At 49.2% G+C, this 26,669-nt stretch overlaps 2 protein-coding genes across 2 annotated transcripts; one reads left to right on the top strand and one right to left on the bottom strand.

Moving 5' to 3' along the window:
- The first annotated feature begins 687 nt into the window (after positions 1–687).
- On the top strand, positions 688–2,552 carry LOC130204539 (phosphatidylinositol 3,4,5-trisphosphate 3-phosphatase and dual-specificity protein phosphatase PTEN-like). Its single transcript, XM_056431347.1, has 3 exons — positions 688–782; positions 865–1,092; positions 1,814–2,552. Exons 1-3 carry the CDS (start codon positions 696–698, stop codon positions 2,000–2,002), a joined length of 504 nt encoding a protein of 167 aa, XP_056287322.1. The 5' UTR covers positions 688–695; the 3' UTR covers positions 2,003–2,552.
- Positions 2,553–10,679: 8,127 nt separating this feature from the next.
- On the bottom strand, positions 10,680–11,330 carry rnls (renalase, FAD-dependent amine oxidase). The gene is made up of 2 exons (XM_056431736.1): positions 10,931–11,330; positions 10,680–10,859 (listed from the first exon to the last, which is right to left on the bottom strand). The coding sequence occupies exons 1-2, from the start codon at positions 11,120–11,122 to the stop codon at positions 10,680–10,682; spliced, it is 372 nt and encodes a 123-aa protein (XP_056287711.1). The 5' UTR covers positions 11,123–11,330.
- Between the last annotated feature and the right edge of the window lie 15,339 nt (positions 11,331–26,669).

The raw sequence follows: 26,669 nt of genomic DNA, 5'->3' as shown, positions 1-26,669 counted from the left end.
GAACCTGTGTGTGTGTGAACTGAACATGTGTGTGTGTGTGATGAACATGTGTGTGTGTGTGTGATGAACTAACATGTGTGTGTGTGATGAACTAACGTGTGTGTGTGTGATGAACTAACATGTGTGTGTGTGATGAACCTGTGTGTGTGTGTGTGATGAACTAACATGTGTGTGTGTGTGATGAACCTGTGTGTGATGAACCTGTGTGTGTGATGAACCTGTGTGTGTGTGTGTGATGAACCTGTGTGTGTGATGAACCTGTGTGTGTGATGAACCTGTGTGTGTGTGATGAATAACATGTGTGTGTGTGATGAACCTGTGTGTGTGTGTGATGAACCTGTGTGTGTGTGTGATGAACCTGTGTGTGTGTGTGTGTGTGTGTGTGTGTGTGATGAACCTGTGTGTGTGTGTGTGTGTGTGTGTGTGTGATGAACCTGTGTGTGTGTGTGTGATGAACTAACATGTGTGTGTGTGTAGTGAACTGTGTGTGTGTGTGTGTGTGTGTGTGTGTGTGTGTGTGTGTGTGTGTGTGTGTGTGTGTGTGTGTGTGTGTGTGTGTGTGTGTGTGTGTGTGTGTGTGTGTGTGTGTGTGTGTGTGTGTGTGTGTGTGTGTGTGTGTGTGTGTGCAGACCCTCAGTTGAAGATACACAAGGTGAAGCACAAAGCTCCGCCCACCTGGTGGGAAGGACAAGCTGATGCTGTTCGAGTTCCCTCAGCCACTTCCTGTCTGCGGGGACATCAAGGTGGAGTTCTTCCACAAGCAGAACAAGATGATGAAGAAGGTGAGGAGGTCTTCCTCAGGACCAGACCCCCTGGGGGGGGGGGGGCAGCAGCAGCTCCAGTAATCAGACTCTGTCCCTGCAGGAGAAGATGTTCCACTTCTGGGTCAACACCTTCTTCATCCCGGGCCCGGACGAGGACCTGGACCACCTGGAGAACGGCAGGGACCAGAACCCCCCGGGGCTGGTGATGATGATGATGATGGCGGGGGAGACCACCGACAGGGACTACCTGGTCCTCACGCTGACCAAGACCCACCTGGACAAGGCCAACAAAGACAAGGCCAACAGGAACTTCTCCCCCAACTTCAAGGTAAGACCTCCTGGACCAGGTCTTAGTCTGGTCCGTAAGACCTCCTGGACCAGGTCTAAGGCTGGTCCGTAAGACCTCCTGGACCAGGTCTAAGGCTGGTCCGTAAGACCTCCTGGACCAGGTCTTAGTCTGGTCCGTAAGACCTCCTGGACCAGGTCTAAGGCTGGTCCGTAAGACCTCCTGGACCAGGTCTTAGTCTGGTCCGTAAGACCTCCTGGACCAGGTCTTAGTCTGGTCCGTAAGACCTCCTGGACCAGGTCTAAGGCTGGTCCGTAAGACGTCCTGGACCAGGTCTTAGGCTGGTCCGTAAGACCTCCTGGACCAGGTCTTAGTCTGGTCCGTAAGACCTCCTGGACCAGGTCTTAGTCTGGTCCGTAAGACCTCCTGGACCAGGTCTAAGGCTGGTCCGTAAGACCTCCTGGACCAGGTCTTAGTCTGGTCCGTAAGACCTCCTGGACCAGGTCTTAGTCTGGTCCGTAAGACCTCCTGGACCAGGTCTTAGTCTGGTCCGTAAGACCTCCTGGACCAGCCTTAGACCTGCTGGACCAGGTTCTTCTTCCGGACCAGACTAAGACCTGGTGGACCAGGTTCTTCTTCCGGACCAGACTAAGACCTGGTGGACCAGGTTCTTCTTCCGGACCAGACTGACTGGTAGTTCTTTATTGATAGAGAGCAGGATCTAACCCGATCCGGATCAGTGAGCTCCTGGTTCTGGTTCCAGGTGAAGCTGTATTTCTCCAAGACGGTGGAGGAAGCAGCGAACTCTGACGCCAGCAGCACGTCGTTGTCGGTGACGCCGGACGTCAGCGACAACGAGCCGGACCACTACCGCTACTCCGACACCACGGACTCCGACCCGGAGAACGAGCCGTTCGAAGACGACCACCAGAACCAGATCACTAAAGTCTGACCCAGACGGACACACGCATACACCGATGTATATATTCAGTCTGTTGACTCATGAACCCCAGACTGAGACCGGCTCCGCTAGCTAACGGGGACTATAACCAGACTGAGACCGGCTCCGCTAGCTAACGGGGACTATAACCAGACTGAGACCGGCTCCGCTAGCTAACGGGGACTATAACCAACGGGCCTGAGGGTCTCAAAGAGCTCAGGTCGGTGTATAAGACCCCCATCCACCAAGATCTTCTGCTGGATGCACAGCTGGACAATCACATGACTCGGCGGTGAGTAGGGCGGGGCCATATGTGTGGGCGGGGCCAGATGTGTGGGCGGGGCCAAAGGCAAATGGACAATGAGCCGGATTGAGTGGACGGACTGGAGACTAAAATACACCGAGGAGTCGAACCTGAATATGAACTAGGAGACGAGGAGACGAGGAGTCGTCGTAACCCGAGTCCTCCACCCTTCATCTCCACCCTTCACGCGTCTCTTCTCTCTGTGCCGCCATCTTTTTATTCAAAAGTTTTAGGAATAAAACAACTTCATCATCAGGAGGGTTGTTGAAGACCAGAGTTCTGTTCACCAGATGAAATGAAGGGTTCTGATCCGCCTTGGACCAGTCAGCCTGAGATGGAGAGGACCAGTCTGAACTGGTCTGAGCCAGTTGGAGCCGGTTCAGACTGATCTAGGCTCCAAACTAAATGCTTTAGTGTTCTTGTCATGGGAAACTATTAGAGAACGTACTTGTCTCTGTGCTGGTCTGGACCAGAGTGAGCCCAGTCTGGGTGCTGGTCTGGACCAGAGTGAGCCCAGTCTGGGTGCTGGTCTGGACCAGAGTGAGCCCAGTCTGGGTGCTGGTCTGGACCAGAGTGAGCCCAGTCTGGGTGCTGGTCTGGACCAGAGTGAGGCCAGTCTGGGTGCTGGTCTGGACCGGCCCAGTCTGGGTGCTGGTCTGGACCAGAGTGAGCCCAGTCTGGGTGCTGGTCTGGACCAGAGTGAGCCCAGTCTGGGTGCTGGTCTGGACCAGAGTGAGCCCAGTCTGGGTGCTGGTCTGGACCAGAGTGAGCCCAGTCTGGGTGCTGGTCTGGACCAGAGTGAGCCCAGTCTGGGTGCTGGTCTGGACCAGTCTCCGGTTCTCTTCAGCCCTCCGATCAGATCCTCCAGGTCCAGAAGGAGTATTTAGTTGAACCACAGCGTGACCTTGTGACCTCTGCAGACCTCCACGGCTTCAGAGCGCTTGATTTTCACATCCTGGGCATGCCGGCCGGACGGGGTTTGCACTTTCTTACAGCCTGAATATCGGTGCGTACGCCCGGTGGACTCGTGTCAGGTTCAAAGTCCGTTTGTTACGCCCCCCCTTTGAGGCTTGAGCTCAGTTTCCCAACCATGGGTTCAGGGCCCATCGGGGTGGAGGCGCTGAAGGGTTCTGGTAGTAGCAGGAGCTCCTCTGGCGGTCTCAGGGCTCCACTTCTGTGTCCTTCCACCGCTTGATGGTTAAAGCTCGACGCGCGGACCAGTGGTCTGAATGAACTGGACCGTCAACATCGTACTTCTACTCGGTGGATAATCCCTCGTTGAGTGTTGTTGGACACTTCAACTCTTTTCTGTTCTCATCTCCCCATGAAGCTGGACTCTGTGTCTGGTTCTGGGGTTGCAGGTTCACGTTCTGTCTTCCTGCCTCACGGGTCGGTCACAGCTCTGTGTTCTGGTGATGAAGACATTCATTCTTCAATTTGTCATTTGATGATAAATATGTCTATTTATATATATATTAAATGTATATACGTGTATATATTATATATATAGGTGTGTGTATATATATAATATGTGGGCTTAGCAGTCCATTAGTTGTCATGTTTTACAGAATCATAATTCAAAGTATTTTTGTCCTTGATTTCAGATAAAATAATAAAATGTTGTCTCCTCATTTCTAAGATCCTCTGTAGCGAGCTAACAAGCTCATGCTAACGGGTCATGCTAACAGGTGAGCTTAAGCTAACTAGATATGATTACAGTTGGGGGCGGGGTTTGGAGAACGTTGGGATTTTGACTGTTTAGAGATTTCAAACCTTATTTGAAGGTAACTGGTCGATTTAAAATGGGTCCAGTATTGAAGGAGAGAGCTGCAGTCAACAGGCCGTGATGTACAGGCTCCAGGAAACTCACTTCTCTTTGAGCAAGACTTCTCTTTAAACCAAACTTCTTGAAACAAGGCTTCTCTTTTAAAGCGAGACTCGTGAGATTTATTTCTGAGCGAGACTTCTCACTGAAAGGAACTTCTCTTTGAGCGAGACTTCTTACTGAGAGACTTCTTACTGAGAGACTTCTCTTTGAGCGAGACTTCTTACTGAGACTTCTCTGAGCGAGACTTCTTACTGAGAGACTTCTCTTTGAGCGAGACTTCTTACTGAGAGACTTCTCTTTGAGCGAGACTTCTTACTGAGACTTCTCTGAGCGAGACTTCTTACTGAGAGACTTCTCTTTGAGCGAGACTTCTTACTGAGAGACTTCTCTTTGAGCGAGACTTCTTACTGAGAGACTTCTCTTTGAGCGAGACTTCTTACTGAGCGACTTCTCTTTGAGCGAGACTTCTTACTGAGAGACTTCTTACTGAGCGACTTCTCTTTGAGCGAGACTTCTTACTGAGACTTCTCTGAGCGAGATTTCCCCTGACAGATGAGATCAGGTGACTTGCGCAGCAGCCTTCTCGTTCGATGCTGGCCCTGCTCTGAAAGCGTGTCTTGAGTTTCTGTTGAATTAGTTTTTATTTGTCAAACAGTGGAAAACATTTGACGTTTCTTGTTTTATAAACAAACACTGTAACGGTGATTAAACTATTTATAAACATCTGTTGTGGTTCTTCAGGATTCTTGTTTTGAGAACTAGAACTCCCAGAAGTCCGAGGGTGTGTTTGCAATGCAGCAGCACTTCTCTTAACTGGAGAATGGGCGAGGAGAAATAGGTCAGACACACACTACAGACACACTCCTCACAGACACAGACACACTCAGATACTCTCAGACATGCTCAGACACACACACATGCTCACAGACACGCTCACCTCACACACACTCACACAGACACACATACACTCAGACACACTGCAGACCACTGACACACCTGCTCACTGACACACTCACACCTCAATACACACTCTGACACACTGGACACACACTAGACACTCACCACTCACACCTGCTCCACACTCTGACACACACACTCCTTTTACCTCCTGACACAGACTGCCTCACTCACTGCACTCACAGACACCACACTGCCTGGTGCACACACTACAGACACCTCTATCTCACACACTGCTGCCACACCTCACACACTCAGACACACTGCTCACCGCCACACTCACACACACTGCTCAGACACACACTCACACACCTCACTGACACACTCCACATACACTCACAGACACACACCACACTCACACTGCTCACTCACAGACCACACTCACATACACTCATTACCACAACCTGCTCACAGACACACACTCTCAGACACACCTCCTCTCACACAGACACACACTCCTGAACTCACGATCACGAACACTCACTTACACTCACGCCTCACAGACACCACTCTACAGACACTCACTCCTCACACACACTCACAGACACTCACGCTCCAGACACACGTTACAGCCACACACACACGAACACTGCTCAGACACTCACAGACACACACTCTCAGACACACTCACAGACACTCACAGACACACATTCACAGACACACACAGACACACTCACACACACACTCACAGACACTCACAGACACACACTCAGACACACTCAGACACACTCACAGACACACATTCACAGACACACACTCACACACTCACAGACACACACTCTCAGACACTCACAGACACACACTCAGACACACTCACAGACACTCACACACTCACAGACACTGACACACTCACAGACACACACTCACAGACACCTCACACACAGACACACTCACACAGACACACACTCTCAGACACCTCACTCACAGACACACTCACAGACACACACACACTCACACCTCCGACACACACCTCACATTTACACACTCACACACACTCAGACACACACACTCAGACACACACACTCACACACACTCAGACACACACACTCACACACCTCAGACACACACTCGTACATTACATTACATGTCATTTGCAGAGCCGCTTTTTATCCAAAGCGACTTACAATAAGTGCATTTCAACCTAGAGTACAAACTAAGAACAACAAGAATACAGGAAGTAACATTTTCCTCAACATAGTCGAACTACAAAAGTACCATAAGTAAGTGCTATCTAAATGCCACTGAAGTGCTAATCTGTGTTTTAATCCAGATATAGTCGGAAAAGGTGTGTTTTCAGTCTCCGACGGAAGATGTGAGACTTTCTGCTGTCCTGATGTCAGTGGGAGCTCGTTCCACCACTGAGGAGCCAGGACAGCAAACAGTCTGGATGTAGAGTGATGAGCTCGAGGTGCAGGAGGCACAAGGCGGTTGGCTGTTGGCGGCCGGGCTGACGTGCGGGGTGTGCGGTGTGACCATATCCCGGATGTGAGGCGGGCCCGATCCGTCTAGAGCACGATCGCCAGGACCAGTGTTTTGAAGCGGATGCGGCAGCCACGGTAACCAGTGGAAGGCGGAGGAGGCGGAGTGGTGTGGGTAATTGCGGGAGGCTGAAGACCAGTCGAGCTGCTGCATTCTGGATGAGCTGCGGGGTCGGATGGCCTTGCAGGTAGACCAGCCAGGAGGGAGTTGCAGTAGTCGAGGCGTGAAATGACCAGAGCCTGGATCAGAACCTGCGCCGCCTTCTGAGTAAGAAGAGGGCGTATTCTCTGATGTTGTGCAGCATGTACCTACAGGAGCAGCGTCGTTGGCGATGTTGGCCGTCAGGAGAGTTGACTGTCAGTGTCACCCGGGTTCCTGGCAGTCGGGTGGGGGCCAACACAGAGCTGTTGAGGTGATAGTCAGGTGGTGGGTGGGGAGCCTTTCCCTGGAAGGAATAGTAGCTCAATCTTGTCAGGAGTTGATCTTCAGGTGGTGAGCAGACATCCACTGAGAGATGTCAGTCAGACAGGCAGAGATTAGTGCATACGCCACCTGTGTTTGAGACGGTGGAAGGAAGATCAGTTGGTGTCATCAGCATAGCTATGGTAGGAGGAAGCCATGCGAGCAGGAATGACAGAGCCGAGAGAATTTGTATACAGAGAGAAGAGGAGGGACCCAGGGCGGAGCCTTGAGGAACCCCAGTAGTGAGAGGACAAGGATCAGACACAGATCCTCTCCAAGTTACCCGGTAGGTGCGGTCTTTAAGGTAGGAAGAGAAAAAGGCGAGTGCAGTGCCTGAGATCCCAGGTCCTGAAGAGAAGAGATCAGGATCTGGTGGTTCCACGGTGTCAAATGCTGCAGAAGGTCGAGAAGGATAAGGACAGAGGAGAGAGGCTGCTCTAGCAGTGTGAAGCTGCTCAGAGACAGCAAGGAGGGCCGTCTCTGTCAGTGGCGGCCTTGAATCCAGACTGGTGAGGTCAAGAAGGTTGTTACTGTGTGGAGATAGGAGGACACTTGGCTCAAGATAGCTCGCTCCAGAGTTTTGGAGAGAAAGGAAGAAGAGACCGGTCTGTAGTTGCTGACTTCAGCAGGTCGGCGTGGAGTTTCTTCAGGAGGGTTGACTCTCGCCTCCTTCAGAGAGTTAGGAAACAGCCAGTTGAGAGGGAGCTGTTAATAAGATGGGTGAGGAAGGTCAGAAGGTCAGGAGCAATAGCCTGGAGAATGGGAGGCAGGACGAGGTCAAGGCAGGTGGTCGGTGAGGCGGAGGTCACCAAGCTAAGAACTTGATTGGGAGACAAGGGGTGAAGAGGAAAGAGGGGATGAAGAAGTTAGTGTTGGTGAGGTGATAGAAGATGGATTTGTAAAGGAGGGCGTATATCGTCTATCTTGTTTGTAAAGTAGTCGACAAAGTGGCTCAAACAAAAAGGTGGAAGGAGGAGGGGACAGGGGGATCAAGGAGGTTGGAAAAGATAGAAAGAAGTTTTTGGGGTTAGAAGGAAGACTGAATTTTGGTCAGGTGAAAGAGCTTTTGGCTGCAGAGATAGAGGAAGAGAAGAGGAGAGGAGATTGATAGAAGAGCAAGTCTTCCGCTTGATTCGATTTAGCCATTTTCTTTCCGCCGCTCGCCAGAGGTGAAAGCTCTCTCGGCGCACGAGTCCGACAACCACGGAGAGGAGAGGATTACCAGACCGGTCGTGTCTTAAAAGGACAAGAGAATCAGAGATGAAGACAGGGAAGAGGAGAGTGTCTGCGGCAGAGTTAGGATGCATGAGTGAGAAGCAGTCAGTTGAGGGGAGAGCAGATAGGACAGAGGAGGCCAGGGAGGAGGGGCAGAGGGTGCGAATGTTGCGGCGTACAGTACACTCACACTCATACACTCACACAGACACACTCACAGACACACACTCGGACACACACTCACACAGACACACACACTCACATACTCACACAGACACACACACACTCACAGACACACACTCACATACACTAACAGACACACACTCACAGACACACACTCACACACACTCAGACACACACTCACACAGACACACACTCACATACAGTCACAGACACACACTCACACACACACAGACACACACTCACACACACTCAGACACACACTCACAGACACACACTCAGACACACACTCACATACAGTCACAGACACACACTCACAGACACACAGACACACACTCACAGACACACACAGACACACACTCACACTCAGACACACACTCAGACACACACACTCACACACACTCAGACACACACTCAGACACACTCACACAGACACACTCAGACACACACTCACAGACACACACTCACATACACTCACATACACACACTCACAGACACACACTCAGACACACACTCACATACAGTCACAGACACACACTCACAGACACACACTCACACACTCACAGACACACACACTCAGACACACATACACTCACAGACACACACTCACACACACTCACAGACACACACACTCAGACACACACACTCACACACACTCAGACACACACTCAGACACACACTCACAGACACACACTCACATACACTCACACAGACACACACTCACACACTCACAGACACACACTCACAGACACACACTCACAGACACACACTCACAGACACACACTCACACACACACACTCACATACTCACACAGACACACACTCACAGACACACACTCACATACACACACTCACACACTCACACACACTCACAGACACACACTCACACACACACACACAGACACAGGTACTCACAGACACACACAGGTGAAACTGGTCTCGATAACAATAGCCCTATTCCATTATTCAAACCGCTCCTCTTTAGGGTCAGTCCATCTCCACCAAGGGGGCGGAGCCCTGAGACTCCACCAAGGGGGCGGAGCCCTGAGACTCCAGTTCAAAGTCGACCGATTACATTTTAAATCTTTTTATTCACAGAAGAAAAAAAGCCTGAAATACAATCAATGACGAGGCCCTCAGGTGAGGTCACTTCCTGCAGCGAGGCCCTCCCGTGAGGTCACTTCCTGTCAGCGAGGCCCTCAGGTAAGGTCACTTCCTGTGAGCGAGGCCCTCAGGTGAGGTCACTTCCTGCAGCGAGGCCCTCAGGTGAGGTCACTTCCTGTGAGCGAGGCCCTCAGGTAAGGTCACTTCCTGCAGCAAGGCCCTCCGGTGAGGTCACTTCCTGCAGAGAGGCCCTCAGGTGAGGTCACTTCCTGTCAGCGAGGCCCTCCCGTGAGGTCACTTCCTGTCAGCGAGGCCCTCAGGTAAGGTCACTTCCTGTGAGCGAGGCCCTCAGGTGAGGTCACTTCCTGCAGCGAGGCCCTCAGGTGAGGTCACTTCCTGTGAGCGAGGCCCTCAGGTAAGGTCACTTGCTGCAGCAAGGCCCTCCGGTGAGGTCACTTCCTGCAGCGAGGCCCTCAGGTGAGGTCACTTCCTGCAGCGAGGCCCTCAGGTGAGGTCACTTCCTGCAGCGAGGCCCTCCCGTGAGGTCACTTCCTGCAGCGAGGCCCTCCCGTGAGGTCACTTCCTGCAGCGAGGCCCTCCCGTGAGGTCACTTCCTGCAGCGAGGCCCTCAGGTGAGGTCACTTCCTGCAGCGAGGCCCTCCCGTGAGGTCACTTCCTGCAGCGAGGCCCTCAGGTGAGGTCACTTCCTGCAGCGAGGCCCTCTCGTGAGGTCACTTCCTGCAGCGAGGCCCTCAGGTGAGGTCACTTCCTGCAGGAGCTCCCGTGAGGTCACTTCCTGCAGCGAGGCCCTCAGGTGAGGTCACTTCCTGCAGCGAGGCCCTCAGGTGAGGTCACTTCCTGCAGCGAGGCCCTCAGGTGAGGTCACTTCCTGCAGCGAGGCCCTCCCGTGAGGTCACTTCCTGCAGCGAGGCCCTCCCGTGAGGTCACTTCCTGCAGCGAGGCCCTCCCGTGAGGTCACTTCCTGCAGCGAGGCCCTCCCGTGAGGTCACTTCCTGCAGCGAGGCCCTCAGGTGAGGTCACTTCCTGCAGCGAGGCCCTCCCGTGAGGTCACTTCCTGCAGCGAGGCCCTCCCGTGAGGTCACTTCCTGCAGCGAGGCCCTCCCGTGAGGTCACTTCCTGCAGCGAGGCCCTCCCGTGAGGTCACTTCCTGCAGCGAGGCCCTCCCGTGAGGTCACTTCCTGCAGCGAGGCCCTCCCGTGAGGTCACTTCCTGCAGGGAGGCCCTCCCGTTGGAGTGGACGAAGGAGTCGCCGGCGCAGACGAGCGGCGGCCGGGCGCGGACGGTCATGTGACCCGCGCAGCCCGGCGCCGGGGTCAGCACCTGCAGGAGGGCGGAGGGGTCAGCGGGAGGACTGGGGGCGTTCGGGGTCAGTGGGATTTCTCAGCGCTCACCTGGGAGTACCTCCACTTCTGACACTTGATGCTGATTGGCTGAGGCAGACCAGGAAGCAGCGCGTTGAGTTCCTTCAAGATGATTGGCTGCACGGCCTCCCGGTCCTCCTCCAGGTGCTGCAGGCCGAACGGGACGCAGGTGTGGACCACGAGGGAGGGGCCCCGGCCTGTGAGGGTGATGTGTGGACACATATATATATATACATAAATACATGTATATATACATATATATATAACATATATATATACACTACCGTTCAAAAGTTTGGCGTCACCCAGACAATTTTGTGTTTTCCATGAAAACTCACTTTTATTTATCAAATGAGTTGCAAAATGTATAGAAAATATAGTCAAGACATTGACAAGGTTAGAAATAATGATTTGTATTTGAAGTATTCATTTTTTTCTTCAAACTTTGCTTTCGTCAAATAATGCTCCTTTTGCAGCAACAGCATTGCAGACCTTTGGCATTCTAGCTGTTAATTTGTTGAGGTAATCTGTTGACATGTCACCCCACGCTTCCTGAAGCACCGCCACCAGTTGGATTGGCTTGATGGGCACTTCTTGAGGACCATACGGTCAAGCTGCTCCCACAACAGCTCAATGGTTGAGATCTGGTGACTGGCCACTCCATTACAGATAGCAAGCTGCCTGCTTCTTCCCTCAAGGTTCTTCACAATGTGGAGGTGTGCTTTGGGTCATTGTCCTGTTGGAGGAGGACATTGGCTCCAATCAGCGCTGCCCACAGGGTATGGCATGGCGTTGCCAAATGGAGTGATAGAGTCATATTTAAAATCCCTTTTACCTGGTACCTCCCACTTTCCCAGCACCGGCAGCCCAGACCATCACATGACCTCCACCATGCTTGACAGATGGTGTCAGTCACTCTTCAGCATCTGTTCACCTGTTCTGCGTCTCACAAATGTTCTTCTGTGTGATCCAAACACCTCAAACTTGGATTCATCTGTCCAGAACACCTTTCCCAATCTTCCTCTGTCCAATGCCTGTGTTCTTTTGCCCATACCAATCTTTTCTTTTGATTAGCCAGTCTCAGATATGGCTTTTCTTTGCCACTCTGCCTAGAAGGCCAGCATCCCAAGTCGCCTCTTCACTGTCGGCGTTGACACTGGCGTTTCACGGGTACCATTTAAAAAGCTGCCAGTTGAGGACCTGTGAGCGTCTATTTCTCAAACTAGAGACTCTAATGTACTTGTCTTCTTGCTGAGTTGTGCAGGGCCTCCCACTTCTCTTTCTGCTCTGGTTAGAGCCCGTTGGTGCTGTTCTCTGAAGGGGAGTAGTACACACCGCTGGAGACATTTTCAGTTTCTTTGCAATTTCTACGCATGGAATAGCCTTCATTTCTAAGAACAAGAATAGACTGGCGAGTTTCACAGGAAACTTCATTTTCTGGCCATTTGAAGTCTTATTGAACCCACAAATGTGATGCTCCAGATAATCAACGAGCTCAAAGGAAGGCCAGTTTATAGCTTCTCTCATCAGCAAAACAGTTTTCAGCTGTGCTAACATAATTGCTAGGGTTATCTAATCATCCATTAGTCTTCTAAAGGCGATAACACAATGTACCATTAGAACACTGGAGTGATGATGAAATGGGCCTCTATACACCTCTGGAGATATTTCATTAGAAACCAGGCGTTTCCACTAGAATAGTCATTTACCACATTAACAATGTAGAGTCTATTTCTGATTGATTTAATGTTATCTTCAATGAAAAAAACAATGCTTTTCTTGAAAAATAAGGACATTTCTAAGTGACAGGGCGAGGGTAAAAAGAAACCCCAAGTTAAAAGGGCCTGGTGGGGGCCCCTATTTCTCCGGGAACTTTGTTTGGTTTTTTGGGCTGGGGTTGTGGGGTTTTTCCCATTCTTTTGGGCTTGGTTGACCCCCTTGGGTTTTTCCAAATTGACCCCGTTTGGAAAAAGGAAATTTTATTTTCTTTGAATTTCCCTATAAAACCTTAAAATTTCCCCTAAAAACCAAAATCCCCCAAAATTTCACTTTGGTTTTTTTTTGGGATTTTGAAAATCACAAACCCACAAAAAACCTCCAAAAAAATAACAGCTCAAAAAAACCTTTTGCTTTTAAATCAAGGAAAAACATTTTCACTTCAAACCCCAAATTGAAAAGGGTTTTCAAGGGTTTTTTAACCCTTTTGGGGTTTTAACCCGCAAACCAAGGTCCATTAGAAATTGGATTATATAAAAATTTTCCTCTTATTTTTTTTGGGAAAAAAATTTTTTTTTTAAAAAAAACCAATTTCCCATTTGTTTAGCCCCATTTTCCACAAACAATTTTTTAATTATTTGTTTAATTTAAATTTTAAACCTTAAATTAAAAATTTTTTCCCTTTTTTTTTTGGTTTTAACCCCCCCCCAAAAATTTTGAACGGTTATTTTGTATATATATATATATTAATTTTTTAAATTTTAACATTTTAAATTATTAATGAATTTAAAATTATTAAAAGTTCATTTTTTAAAAACCAAACTTTAACAAGACTTTTTTCAAAACTTTACCTATAAAATGACAAGGTATTTAAAAATTGTTTTATAAATTGTTTTTAAAATTGAAAATAGATTAGTAAAAAAAAAAGTATTTTAACCCCTTTGGGCCCTTATTTTAATGAACGAAAAGGGGTTTTACTATGCATTAATATGTACTTAATTGACTTATTTTATCATTTTACAAAAAAATGTAAATTTATTTAAAGGCTTTTTAATTTTGACCAATCCCCAAGTTTATAATCAAACTTCCAGAAAATTAGTTATTAAGGGGCTTTTTTTTCCCGGGTTCCCTTTCTTCTGCTTCGGGATTCATTCAAATAAACCTGTATTGGGGGGCCTTTTTTTTTTAATAGTGTTTTTGGTTGTTTTTTCCCCAAAATTTAAAAACAGAAAAAACGGGGATTAAAAAAATCACTTGAATTTCGTTTTTTTCCTCCCCGGGAAACCACACTTTTTGTTTGTTTTCTGTTATAAAACAAAGGGGCGGGGGAAAAATATTCAAAATTTATAAATTTTTTTAAATTTTCTGGGAAAAAATTTGTTTTAAAAAAAAAGGGAAACAGTTTTTTTAAAACCAAAATTCCCGCTTTAAAAAAATGGTTTATTAAAAAATTCAACGAACACCGGAAGTAAAAACAAAGTTAATTTGATTAAATATTTATCTTAACGTTTTTTCAATTTTCCCAAATAATTAACGTTACCAAGCCCTAATATTTTATACTTTTTGATATCTTTTATATGTAATACATTTATTATATATTTTACATAATAATAGACTTTTGTATTATATATTAATATTATATAAATAATAAATAAAATAAAATCCACAAAACCTGGGGTTTTTCCTTGATTTAACCCAAACCGGGAAAGGGGAAAAGGGGGGCCCGGGGAAGGGGGAAGAAGGGGTTCAGTGTTGCTCAAGGACATTGGACTTGCGCCAATGGGGAGAGCGGGGAGAAAGCCCGGGGAAAGGACGGGGGGAGGACAGAAAGGAAACAGATTACCTATGGGGGGGAAAATGGTTGAAAATTTTGGCCATGCCCTGTGGCTTTTTGGTAAGTCCTGGTTCCCCCCCTCCTTTTTTCCTTCAGTCCTTAAAACCGATCAAAGGTTTTGGGAGCCTCCAGACGTCAAGCAGGGGGGTTTTCAACCCTGCAACAGTAAGAAAAGCGACAGCCCTTTTGGAGAAAGTTGGTTTGCGGGTTTTTTCCCAGGACCGCGCTTTTGAAACGGAATTTCCCCGCGACATCAAAATAAAAACGTCAAGACCTTCAAACAGTTTGCCCACGCCCTTTAAAAACCCTTAAAAGACATCAGCTGTAAAAGGAACCCGGAAACCCCTGCGGGAGTCAGGACCTTTTTACCCCGTCACCACAAACGCGACCTCCCTTTTAACCCGGCAGAACTTTCAACCCATACACGTGGTTTTCCCCCTTGGGAAAAGTTAAAACGACCCCCGCAAAAAACAGTAGTGAGAAGTAACCAAAGCGGGCCCACCTGGGGTTTTTTAAATTTTTTTCTGAAGTAAAATTCTTTCTTTCCCAAACCCTGCAAAAACGGTTGGATCCTGAAAAAGCCCCAAAGTCGATGCAAAAGGGAGGCCGGGGAAAGGAGATAAAATTTCTTGAAAGCCCCTTAAACATTTTTCTTTGTTTTATCACAGACTTTTGGGGATTTCCCTGGGGGGTCTTTTCCACAAATTTGGGGGCCAGGGGGGGGGGTCCGTGTTACGGCCCATGAAAATGTGGAAAAAAAGGGCCCAAGGCAAAAACATAGTTTGGAAAAAATGCCGCCAAGCGTTTTAATAACCCTTCAAAATCAATTTTTTCATAACCCGGGAGAATAAAGCAGACAGTGCCCCGGGAAAACTTTTTAAACCTTTGGGCCCGGGAAAAACAGTCACCACAACCCATCGGAACCAGCAAAAAAGGGGAAGCCGGGCGGGAAGTTTTTCATAACCAAACGGAACCCCCGCCTTTTAAAAAACCCTCTTTTGGGGGAACCCGCCTCCTAACAGGGGGCCCAAAACCCAGGGACAGCAAAAACAAAAATTTAACCCGGGTTTTTGGGTGTCCTACGGGCCCCTAAGGTTGGGGGCGGGAACCTAGCCCCCAACCAAGGGAAGAAAACTGACTGAAAAGTTGCATTTTTTAAATTCCCTAAGAAAAGCTCGCCCCCCCTTCCCCTCAAAATTCACCCCCTCACCCTTTTTGGTCCAGCCTCCAACAGGGGTTTCCTTTAAAAACCTTTGGGGGTCTTTTTTGTGGATCTACTTTGAACAAAAACCAAAAATCAAAAGGGTACTTTTTTAATTGTTTTTTTCCCCAACGTGAAGGATAAAGGAAAACTGGGGGGGGCCCCCCCTCTTTTCCCTTAAAAAAAGTCCCTTTTTGGTTGGCCTCATTTTTTTTTTTCCCAAATTCAAAATTTTAAGTTAAAATTTTGCTATTAACCCCCAAAAAATTGTTTTGATTTTGGGGTTTTTTAGTTTTTGGGGAAATTTTCACCCCCCTTTTGCCCGGGAAAGGGTTTTTCCCAAAATTGTCCCGGGCCCCCCTCCTTTCCATCCCCTGCGCAGGCTCCCTCGGGGGGCCCGGTTTTTCCGGCGGTGCCCCTTTTCCTCTGCCCCAGAAGGATCCCCCAAAACACCATTTTTTTCGAGGGCCCAAAAAGTGTTTGTCCCCCTGGGCTGTTTTGGTGTTTTAAAAAGGCCCCGCCTTAAAGGGGGTTAATTAAAACCCTTTGAACTAAACGGGTTTTAAAGAAAATAAACAAAAAACTCAAAAATTGTTGGTTTCAAAAAACCCGGGGGTAAAGTTTTTGTTTACTAACGCTTTTTGGTTTCAAAGAAAAATCCAAAAAAAGGTTTTCCGTTGCAGCAGGGGGGCCCTAGCCTTTTGGGCCGCTTGGGGAAATTTAAAGGGCGGCCCCAAAAAGGGTGTTGGGGAGTTTTTCCCAATTTTCTCTGGGGCCCACAAGAAAATTTCCCCCGCCCCCCCTTCCTTTCCCCCATTTCCCCTTTATACCACGGCCAAACGGTTGCCCCCCCCTAAACCCCCCTCAAAACCAGGTGCCTCCGCCGGGGAAAATCCCGGGCCCCACGGTTTCCCGGTTTCCTCCACGCCCCCGGGTTTTTGCGCTGCAAAACCAGAGGGCCCCGGGTCCAAAAATTCCGGGTAAAAATTAAAACAAACAGGTTTGAAATTTGGACCAATTTTTTAGTGGAATGTTTTTCTTTTTTTGGGGGTTTTTTCCTTTTAAAAGATCAATCTTTTGACCTTTGCGGGGGGGTCCAAAAAAACAGCGGCCCCTCTGGCGGCTTCCTTTCGCCGCGCCCCGTTGGCCCTTGGGGGGGAGAGTTTTTGGGGAAAAGCGGGGGCCCCCCCCCATGGGAAATTATTGAAAATGCCAATTGGATAAAATTTGCCGCTATGGAAAAGGATTTTGCCTTTTCTATTACCTTTGCCCAGACCCAAAAACAAAAAAGGGTCCCCCAAAAACCCAAACACCCAAAAATTTACATTGGAAAAAACCCCTTTTAAAATTATGAAAAACCACCCAAACACCACCCAAAATCAAAAAATTCCACCCCGACAAAAAAACCTTCCGGTTTTCAATCCCGGGGGAAAAACCCCAACCCCCCTTGTAATAACAAAACCTTATTCCCCCAAAGTAAAATTTTTTGGCCCGGGAAAAAAACCCGGGTTTTTAAAAGGCAAAAAAATTTTGTTTTCCGGGGCCACCCGCCCAGGTTAGAATTTTTTTTTTTTTTAATCCATTTTTCCCCAATCTTTTTGTAAATAAAAAATTTAATTGTAAGGGTTAAAAAAAACCAATTTTGTTTGGGGCCATTTTCTTTCAGCAAATTTTTTCCAAAAAATTAAAACCCGGGGGAAAAGCAAACCCCAAAAAAAATTTTTTGGCCAAGGGCCCCCTTTTTTGGGGGTTTGGGCCCCGGGCCCCCAAAAAAATTTGGGCCCCGGGTGCAAAATTTTTGCCGGGCCAAAAAACCCGAAACAAACCAGGGCATAAAAATACTAAATTCCGGCATTGCCTTTATAGAGGAAAAAAATTTTGGGCCTTAAAACAAAAAAGAGAGTGGGGTTTTTGTATTATATATCTTTTTTTTTTAAAATTTAATTACATTTTTTATATATTTTTAAAATATTTGTTTTATATTTTTTTGTTTTTACCTTCATAGGGCCTTTGTTAATTTTTATTCCCTTGTTTTTAAAAAATTTTTTCATATAATGTTTACAATTTCTTAAATATGTAATTTTTTAAACATAAGTATTTTTTAAATAATTGAATTCAAATGTTTATAAGTTTGTTACATATGGTTATAAATAAATAATCAATATATAAAATTTTCTGACTAAAAAGTAATAAAATACAAAGGGGGAACTTTTCTTATAAAAGAATTTGATTCCCCCCGGTAAATTTTTTTAAATTACAGCAATTATTTAATTTTCATTCTTAGTAATTCCATATCCACTTCTTGCCCCAAATAGTAAAGCCCCCTTTGCAAATATTTGTATTGGGGACAGGACCGATCGGGGGGGAAAAAAATTTTGGAGGTTCTTTAAACCAAAACCCCAAAAAAAATGCAGCTTCCTGGAGAAAAAACCCAACGAAAATTAAAAGTCTTTCTCCTTTTTTGCGTTAAAATTTTTCAAAAAAAAAACCCTTTTTTAAAACCCTTAAAAAATTTTAAAATTAACTATTTAAGGGTTTTTTTAAACAAATTTATAATCTTTAAATCAAACAAAAGTATTATATAAATGTTTGGTTTTTGTTTTATAAATTTTTTTAAAAATTGGTTTGGAAAATTCCCAAATTTTTGAATGGTTTTTTAAAAAAAAAAATGTCATGCATTCTATTCATTACAAATCAACTGAAATTTTGGGCCCCTTTTTATTCTTTTAATTTTTTATATTTTTTAACTGCATTACAAAAAATAAACAACTTTATCACAAATTCTTTTTCTGAGACAGTCCTTTTAATATGTATGTATATATATTTTTATATACATATGTATGTATATATATTTTAATTATATAAAAATATGTATCTATAATATTTTGTATCTATATACAATTATTTTATAATTTATTTTTATACATATGTATCTAAAACATATTTTATTATATATATTTTGTATCTATATTTTTGTTCATAAAAAAATTAGGTTGTTTAAAAAAAAAACACCAAAAACCAAAAATAAAACATTAAAACAAAAAAAAACATGTTTTACCTAATAAAAAGTGGTGCAAACCCAGCTCCTCCTCCACCACAGAACAAAAAAACCCCTTTAAAACACCAGCGTTGTTTAAAAGCATCCAGGTCTCCACAGTGGTTATAAAACCTGGACTCCAGCCAGTGTCTGGCTCTGATGTTACAGAGCCACACTCCCCGGGCCCTTCCTGCCCTCTCTGTTTTCCACCCGGGATTTCCCTTTGTTAAATAAATTGCCTTTTTGGGCTTCCCGAAAAAAAATTTGGAGCTGCCATTTTTTTTTTTCCTGTTATTTTGTAGGCAGCCCCCATGAATAAAACCTTCTCTGAAAAAGCCACATTAAAAGACAAAAAACCAAATGTTAAAAGAGCAAGAAACTCAAAAGTCTCTTACACTCGTTAAAAACATGGTAAATAGTCCCCCGGAGGTCACAAAAGGGGGCACTGGCTCAGGACAGGGGGATTGATTACCGAAATAAAAGCGTTGGACGCGACAGCCCCGGAAAAATCCGCCACTGGAGGTCAGCGGTCCTTTTTTTAGGGAGGCTTGTATAGGACCCCCACTGCGGGCCAGGGCCTCCATGCCCAAGTCTTTTGACCACACAGTGGGCGGTCTGTTGCACAGTCTGGAGCTGATGATGCTCTTCACGAGGTTAAAATACAAAGTCGTGTTGTCTGCTTTGTTCAGTGTGCAGGTTTCTGGGGGGCCCTCCTTTTTAGCGGGGGCCCGGTGAGTCCCCTAGCCCCGGGCTGAGGGAGATGTCGGGGAAAGGGGGTCTGCAGGGTCCGGCTCTGCTCTCTGCTGGCTGTAGTCGTTGAGGAGGCTCTCCAACCCGGTCAGCCTCTGCCTCCACAGCTCCAGGAGCCTCGCCACCCGGTCGGAATGCATCCCAGCAGGGAGCCCGGGGCCCGGGGGGTCGCTCAGCGCCGGCCCCACTGCATCCACCAACTGCTGCAGGAAAGGGTTTTGGCAGCAGCCCCGTTAGTCCGGGGGTGACGCTGCTGCTAATGTCCATTTTGCTTAAAAATTAATGGTTCTCTCAACAACCAGAACAGAGAGTCAGACTGTGGGCACCTTCGTGTTTAAAAAAGGGCCCACGACTTAAAAACACCCTGAAAAAAAGGAGGCAGCCCATTTAAATTTTAAAATGCTGGAGTCTATTAAAACAGAGCAGTATCCAGCCCCAGGTTGTCAGCACGCCTGAGGATGCAGCTGGCCACGCCTCGCCACACAAAAAACCCCGGACTCTTTAAAAAACTTCTGAACAAACTGTAATCAAAAAGTGGCCGTCCGGCTGGCCAGGTGGACAAGGCCCTGCCCCCTCCTCTCTGGAAAAAACAGCACCCCTGTGGCACCCAGTGTAGACCCTCCCAAAAGAAATCCACCATCTTTTTTGTATGTTGGCTAAGAACCCAGAGGAGGGTCTAACAGGTCAACCTGTGCCACAGTTGGGATGCAATAAGATTGTTTAAAACCAGTACTCTACCTTTAAAAGACATCTGGGGAGCAGCCACTTCCACTTGGAAAGTTTCCTCTATCTTTTTGTGACGCCTCCCAGTTCTTCTGGACCATGCTCGGTTTCCCAGGTATATTCCTAAATTTTTAAAAACCGCCCTTTTTCCATATGAGCTTTTGTGGAAGAACCGAGGCCGCCACGCCACTCCCCACAGCGAGGGCTTCGCTTTTCTTCCAGTTCCCCCCGCTGATGATGCCGTGCTAAAACCCTGTACTATTTGATTTAAAAGGTTTACATCATTTTGATTCTTAATAAAACAACAACGCGGGCATATGCCGATAAAATCTTTCCCTTTACTAAAACCAGGTAAAACCAAACCATGTAGGCTAGAGCGTATTTTAATGAGGGGGGGTTGAGGGAGAGTGCGAGAGCATCCCGGACAGAGCTCAGCCCTGCAGCCCCCCTCTACTCACTCTAAAAGGAGCACACAGCCTGCCGCTTATCTTCAGCACACCCCAACATTACTGTACAACACCTTGATCTTAGCTATAAAACCAGCGCTGAACCCAAATTTCCCCCAGAACTTTCCAGAGGAAGCCGTGTTCAACGCGGTCAAAAGCCTTTTCCTGATCTAGAGAAATCAGACCAGTATCCATACCCAACGAGCTGGAGACCCCCAAAAACCCCGAATGAGGTGGACGTTGTCCACCATGGACCTGCCGGGCACACAGTAGGTCTGGTCCCGATGGAGGACCTGCTCCATAGCTCCCTCAGCCTGGAGGCCAGGACCCTGGACAGAAGCTTGTAATCCACACACAGCAGAGACACAGGGCGCCAGTTACCGATGTCCTGGGGGTTTTCCCTTTTTTGGCAGTAGGAGCACTGCCCCCCGGGCAGGACATCGGCATGGAACCAGAGGCCAGACTCTTGAAGCCCCCCCAGGATGTCCCTCCGAGGACATCCCAGTATTTTTGTAAAATTCAGCGGGAGGCCGCGACCTGGGGCGCCTCCTGCATTCCTGCAGGGCAGCTTTCAGCTTTTGGGGGGTTATGGGTCTGTCGAGCTCCTCATTAGTCTCCTCGAGACCTGAGGCAGCTCCCCACAGACCCCCTCCGTCGACTCCCCCTCCTCCCTGCTCAGTGGCATAGGAGGTAAAACCCACGCTCGCTTGGATCTGGCTTGGCTCCTGACCAGCGCACCACCGTCCGTCAGCGATGGTCGTCACTGCCCTACCCTCCTCTTCTCAGGCGAAGAAGAAGCTTCGGTATCCATCTCCATGATGGTCTGGGAATCGGAGACCTGACCAGTCGCCTTATACTTTAATTTGAACAGGTGGCGAGCCTGCTTGCACTACTGAGGACTTCAATATGTCCTCGATCTCCTGTCAGACTAAACCTTGACTTTCTAGGTCCACTATCTCCAGTCTCAGGTCCTTCGCCAAATCTGGGTGGCGTCTCTGTAGTATTGATGATGTGCTGCTGACAAGGAGCTTAATTTCTACCTTACCACGGTCCCACCTGCCTAGATTATTAAATCACTCTTCCTCAGCCTTAAAACCCCAAAATAAAACAACACCTCTCTAAAATTCCTGCTAAAGTTAAAACTGAATTCACAAAATACTTAATAAAGCTCCCGGTAAAGTTCTGAATAAAACATAAAACCAAAGAGTGATCAATAAAACAGCAGAAATTAATGCCGCACATTTTAAAAATATTAAAATGGTGTAAAACATAAATCTGGTCTAACCTGGCTGAGAGATCTTCCCTCCTGCTTCCTCCTCATCCATCCTCCTGCTCCCCTCCTCCCCTGCAGCCCTCCTCCACCTCCCTGTCTCACCCTCAATGGGCTTCTCACCTGCCATTGTCCTCCTCTTTTTCCTTCCCTCCTTTTCTCACTTTCCTCATTATTCTCCCCACTTCCCACTTCCACCTCTAAGCCCGTTACCATCACCACCACCACCTCTGTGTCTTTTGTTTTTAAATCTTTTTGTTTTCCCCTTCTTTTCTTGTTTTCCTTCCTCCTCCCCACTTCCCACCTCACCCCCAGCCTCTACCCCACTGCTCTTGGCAGATTCACCCTCATCCCCACCCTCACCACCCTTTTTTTCCCCCTTTTCCCCCTTTTTCCCCACCCTCCCAAACCCCCCCACAGTGTTCCTGCCCTGCCCGCCCCCCCCCTTAAACCCCCCCCCGCCCGCCCCCCCCTCACCCCCTTCTCCCCCCCCTGGGGTCCCGGGTGGGGCGGGGGGGACCCGGGCCCCCTGGGAATGGGCGGCGCCCGCCGGAGCCCCGCGGGCCCCCCCGGCAGCGGCAAAACCAACCTTTGTTCCCCACCTGGGTGAAACGCGGAACCCCCGTGGCGGGCCCCACGGAAACCCGAGCCCCCCCCGAAACCCCGGCGAGGGGGGCCCCCTCGGGAGACCGCTTTGTGCCCTCCCCCGCTGAAAAAACTTTATCCCCGGGAAGACGGAGGGCGTTTGAAAAAACTCTTGGGCGGGTGGAAACGGCAGGAAAAAAATCCCCCCGGGTCCTAATCCTATTAAAACCGATCCAGGAAATCAGAAGGCCTTCATTTCGGGGCTTAAACCCCGAAGATTTTTTCCCATCCCGGGGGCCAACCCCCCGTGCCGGGAGAGGGTCTTTTCCTGGCCTCGGAGGAAACGGGGGAACGGGAAACAATTTTTGGTGGACCCCGGTGGGCCCCAGCGGAAACACCCGAAAACCCCAAAAAACCCCCAAAAAACCGGAAACCCTTTACCCCCCTAAAAAAATTCCCCAACCCATGGAAAAAACAGAAAGAGGCCACGGCCGGCTTCCCGCTCTAAAAACCCACCCTTCCCGACGCCCAGCCAACCCCCAGGAGAGGAGAGAAAGGGGGAGAGGGGGAAACGGGAAACAATTTTAAGAGAGGGAGGAGAGGGAAGAAAGAGAAAAAACTAATTTTACCCTTTCTTGTGAAACCCCAAAATACCCAATTTAAATTTTAAATTTTAAAATAAAAAAGCAGAAAATTCCCCCCCTTTGGGGGCCCAACCCTGGAACTGGGGTTTTCCAATCCTCTCCTCAGCCGGAACCCCTGGGGCCGGTTTTGGAAAAGGCGACTAGGCCGGCCCCCGGTTTGCCCAGGGCCTGATTTGGGTCGTCCCCCTTTGCCTGGGGGTCCCTTTAGGGGGCGGTCAGAACCCCACAAACCCCCCCGGGGAATTTTAAACCCGGGGGCCCCCCCGGGGCCCTCGGTTCAAACCTGGAATGGGGTCCAAAAAAACCCCCGGGGCAGGTCCCCCAAAAAATTTCCCCGGGTTCACACAGAAGTCGAGCAGAATAAACACGAGACCTCCCGCAGAGAACTTCCTTCTTGTTCTCTCAGACTTTGTGTTTTTATTTAGTGTGTAAAACAAAGATTGACAAAATATATATTCAAACTTATGTAAACAAACACAGGTGGATGGCAGCTGCTTTTAATCTGAAGGCGAGTATGTGTCTAGGTGAACATTTACTTGAATCCAGAAATAAGAACACTTTAGCAAAAGTTTAGTTTATGAAGAAATTTCTTTTTTAATGTTTCAAAGTTTCAGAATTTGGACAAAAAGAGCTCATTTCTGCCGTTTCCGGTTTCTTACCGGGTTTTTTCCCCTTTGGTCTCTGGGTTTTGTTTCCGGTTTTGTGGTTTGCTCAATTCGTGATCGCCCCCCAGGGCAAAAGGTTAATAATTAACCGTCCTCCAGTCAACCAATCAGAGAGGGGAACTCCCTCTGGCGTAACCACCGGGTCCGTTAAAACAACAGAACGTCATCAGGAAGTCTAAAGATCACTTTGAGCTACAGGGTGAGTGATCCTCTATTGTTGCTGTTACTGCGTCATTACTGCGTCATCACGTCTTCAGGAACTGTTCGCGTGAACTGGAACTTAAATTTTTGGTTGTTGATGGTTTTTTAGCGCTAAAAAGGGGTTTTTAAACCCAATTATAAATTGTTTCAACATCTGAATTATAACACTAATTTATTATAACGTGTGTGTGTCACAGACCATGCTGTGTGTCGTGGTGTGTGTGTTGGGGCTCTCCGGTCTCGTTCACACCGGGCCTTCGGGCCTGAGACGCTTTGATGAACGACACAAGGACCTGGACCCTGAAGTGCACATGAACATCGGAAAAACGGAACAAATCAAATAAAACCCGGGCTGGAACCGCAGGGGCTAAACCCCGAGGCAGGGGCCAATGGAGGAGGAAACCCGGGCGGAAGGGCGCCCAAGAAATTTTACAGAAAACCCAAACACCGGGCAGAACCCAGGGCCGGAACAGGGAAACGGAAAGACGGGAAAAGGAAAAAACCCGGGAAGAACAAGGGGATGGCCAAAAATATAAGGGAAACGGGGATGGAACCCCATGGGGAAAATTAAAAGGGGGCGAAATGGGCTGGGGCCGGTGCAGGGGAAACAACCAACAAGGGGGCGGGAGAACGGAACTGGCCAGAACACCACGGGAAAAGGTCAAAAAGGGGGCCCTCAAGGGGCGGAACCAAACGTCCCCGGGGAACCAACAAGGGGTGGGTGGGGGGGAAAAACGGAGGAAAGGGTTAAGAACCCTGGGCCGGAAGGGAAACCCCGGGGTGGGCCCCGGGGGAAAAAGGGCCAATAGGGCCGGGGGTGGCCGGCCTTGGGGCGGGCGGAGGACCCCGGAAAGGGGGCGAACCGGGTCAAAACAGCCAGAAACCCGGGGCGGTCAGGGCTGGAACAGCGGGGAACACAGGCTCTGGAACCCCGGGAAAATCTGGCTATTGGCAGGGAACTAAACTGGTCTCCAACCCGGGAACCTGGGCCGCTGGCTGGCCCCGTGCACCGGTCCCCCTGGCGGGTCCTCCCCGGCTGGAACGGTGTGCCCTCTGGAACCAAAAATTGGGGGCTGGTCCCCGGCCTGGGGCCCCGGGAACCGGTGGGACGATTCATGGACCCCAACCTTTGGGAAGAACTGGTCCCCCCGGGATGGACAAGGGGTCTGGGCTGAACCCGGTGCCGGCCCCCCGGCCCATGGTCCGGGGGGCTGGAAAAAGGGCCACGTGGCCCCAAAACCTGGTCTGGAAACAGGGTCCCCTCCCTGGAACAACGATGGGACCCAACCCGGGGGGAAAAAGGCCTGGAAAAGGCCCCCTGGTGCGCACAGGGGTTTTGGAAAAATCATGGGCCCTAAAAAGGACTGGGTGGGACAAAAACAAAAGGGCTTTAAAAATCTGAATGGGCAGAAAACCCGGCCCCAGGCCCCCCTAAACTAACCGAACCCCTGGGGACCCGGAAGTCCAAAAGGGGTACCAACCTCCGGGCTGGGGCCAAACCGGACCCCCCACCCCCCAAACCCCCGGGACTGGTCCCCTTAAAATCAAATCCACTGGAACCAACCCACCGAAACTGGAACCGGGTGTGTGGAACCCTCCTGGACCGGAAATGGAATGGTCTTGGCATTAAATTAACCCCCGAAACCCGGCGGCCCCCAACCCTTTGGCTGGGATTTATTTTGGCCCGGGGGACCTGGGTTTTGAGGAAAATGGCCCCTTGGTGGGGGAATGGTGCGGTTGGGGGGCCCGCAGGGCCCCTGGGTCCTGCCAATTTCTCCCGTTGCCTCCCCCCCCTGGACTAAACGGGGCTGATCTCCCGCTCTGGGGCCCACCCCGGGTGGGCCGGGTCCCTTGGGGGCTAACTGGGGTCTGGTCCTCCACTGGTGCCCCGGGCCCTGGTCTGGGGTCCACATGGTGTCCCTGGTCCACATGGTCTAGAGGCCCCGGTGCCCTGGTCCCTGGTCTCTCCAAGGTGCCCTGGCCTTGCCCGGCCCGGTGCCCCGGTCCTGGTGTCCCCCTCCCCCTGCCCTGGTCATGCCCGGTCCCTTTCCCCGGCCTGGTGCCCCGGTCCACGCTGCCCCGGTCCCCTGTCCCCGGTCCCCCTGTTCCCCGGTCCCGCCTGTTTTTTGGCCAAAGCTGCTCTGGTCCCTTTTAACCCCTGGTGCCCCGGGCCCTGGTGCCCCGGCCCCGGCGGGGGCCCACAGGGGCCCCGGTCCACATGGTGTCCCTGGTCCACGTGGTGTCCCTGGTCCACATGGTGTCCCTGGTCCACGTGGTGTCCCTGGTCCACGTGGTGTCCCTGGTCCACGTGGTGTCCCTGGTCCACATGGTGTCCCTGGTCCCCGTGGTGTCCCTGGTCCACATGGTGTCCCCTTGTCCACGTGGTGCCCTAACCAGCTGGTCAGGAGGTGTCACTGGTCCCATGGTGTCCCTGGTCCACGGGAAACCCCTGGTCACACGTGGTGTCAGAGGGTCACATGGTGTCCCTCTGAGTCCATTTGGTCTGGGAGGTCCCATTAATTGTCCCTGTGGTCCCCGTGGTGTCCCTGGTCCACATGGTGTCCCTGGTCCCCATGGTGTCTCTGGTCCCCATGGTGTCTCTGGTCCCCATGGTGTCTCTGGTCCCCATGGTGTCTCTGGTCCCCATGGTGTCTCTCATTCACATGATCTGGTCCCCATGGTGTCTCTGGTCCCCAT

Source organism: Pseudoliparis swirei, chromosome 14 (genome assembly GCF_029220125.1).
Source record: "Pseudoliparis swirei isolate HS2019 ecotype Mariana Trench chromosome 14, NWPU_hadal_v1, whole genome shotgun sequence".
NCBI classification, from domain to species: Eukaryota; Metazoa; Chordata; class Actinopteri; order Perciformes; family Liparidae; genus Pseudoliparis; species Pseudoliparis swirei.
The sequence above is the reverse complement of the archived record's forward strand: the minus strand, read 5'-3'. Positions and strand labels throughout refer to the sequence as shown.